The 841-nt window shown below is 42.7% G+C and overlaps 1 protein-coding gene across 1 annotated transcript in view; it reads right to left on the bottom strand.

Moving 5' to 3' along the window:
- The window catches only part of LOC109279645, a 498,481-nt gene extending 498,292 nt beyond the window's left edge, over window positions 1-189 (bottom strand). Inside the window, exon 1 of the mRNA XM_019473613.1 lies at window positions 23-189. Within this exon, the coding sequence (XP_019329158.1) occupies window positions 23-106 (84 nt within the window). The 5' untranslated portion in view covers window positions 107-189. The remainder of the gene's footprint in view (window positions 1-22) is intronic.
- Window positions 190-841: the final 652 nt, after the last annotated feature.

Genomic DNA, 841 nt, shown 5'->3' with positions numbered 1-841 from the left:
TTTAAGTTTCCCAGCTGCTCACCTCTGCTCCAACGAGGCAATGATTCAAAGTTCCGGCTCCAGCTCTTTCCTGAGAACGCTCTGTCTCCCGCTGGCTGTGGCTCATTCAGCTGCCTCCCCACCGGTGCTCAGTTCCAGCATTTTCGCCCCACGGGGGGAGCCATTTGTGGGGGATTAAAGCAGCACGGACTCTGGGGCACGGCAACCAGAGACCTTTATTGCTTTTTGTTAACATCTTTTATAGCAAGCAAGTGTACATCCGTTAGTGAGATTCCCATCCCCACACACGCTCTTTCCCTATACGTGGAATTTTGAACTGTCAGGATGATGGCCTGGAAATAAATAGGCTGCAGGTTTGCTGTTTTGGGTTTTTTTGTTGGCAAATAGTATTTTAAATTGGCAGAAATAGACCTAATGAGATTTGATAGTTAGATGCCAAAACTGGACAAAAGAGTAGGTTTTTAACATGGAGGTAATAAATCATTTTATAACTGATCTAGCGCTATGATGTATTCTCATCAATTTCAGCCTTTTAAGTCAAGGTTAGGCATCATTCCAAAGGGCATGCTATTGCAAAAACAAAAGTAATATTTCTTAGCTGAGGTTCTTTCATTTGTGTTATGAAGCACATTAAAATCAGAGATCAAAGTTGGCCTGCTGGTGCTAAAAACTACTTGTCTAAAAATATACATACATGGATTAAATTCTGGGCCATATGCAGCTGCCAAAATCTGCGTATCATTTGAGATACTTGCAATACCTGCTTGGACTCCAGCCTGTGGTGCAGACATAGCATGAGTTTCTTCATCTCTTATCTACCAGGTCTGTGAGGATGTTTTGG

The sequence above is a fragment of the Aptenodytes forsteri genome, unplaced genomic scaffold (assembly GCF_000699145.1).
Source record: "Aptenodytes forsteri isolate BGI_AS27 unplaced genomic scaffold, ASM69914v1 Scaffold328, whole genome shotgun sequence".
Taxonomy (NCBI): domain Eukaryota; kingdom Metazoa; phylum Chordata; class Aves; order Sphenisciformes; family Spheniscidae; genus Aptenodytes; species Aptenodytes forsteri.
The sequence above is the reverse complement of the archived record's forward strand: the minus strand, read 5'-3'. Positions and strand labels throughout refer to the sequence as shown.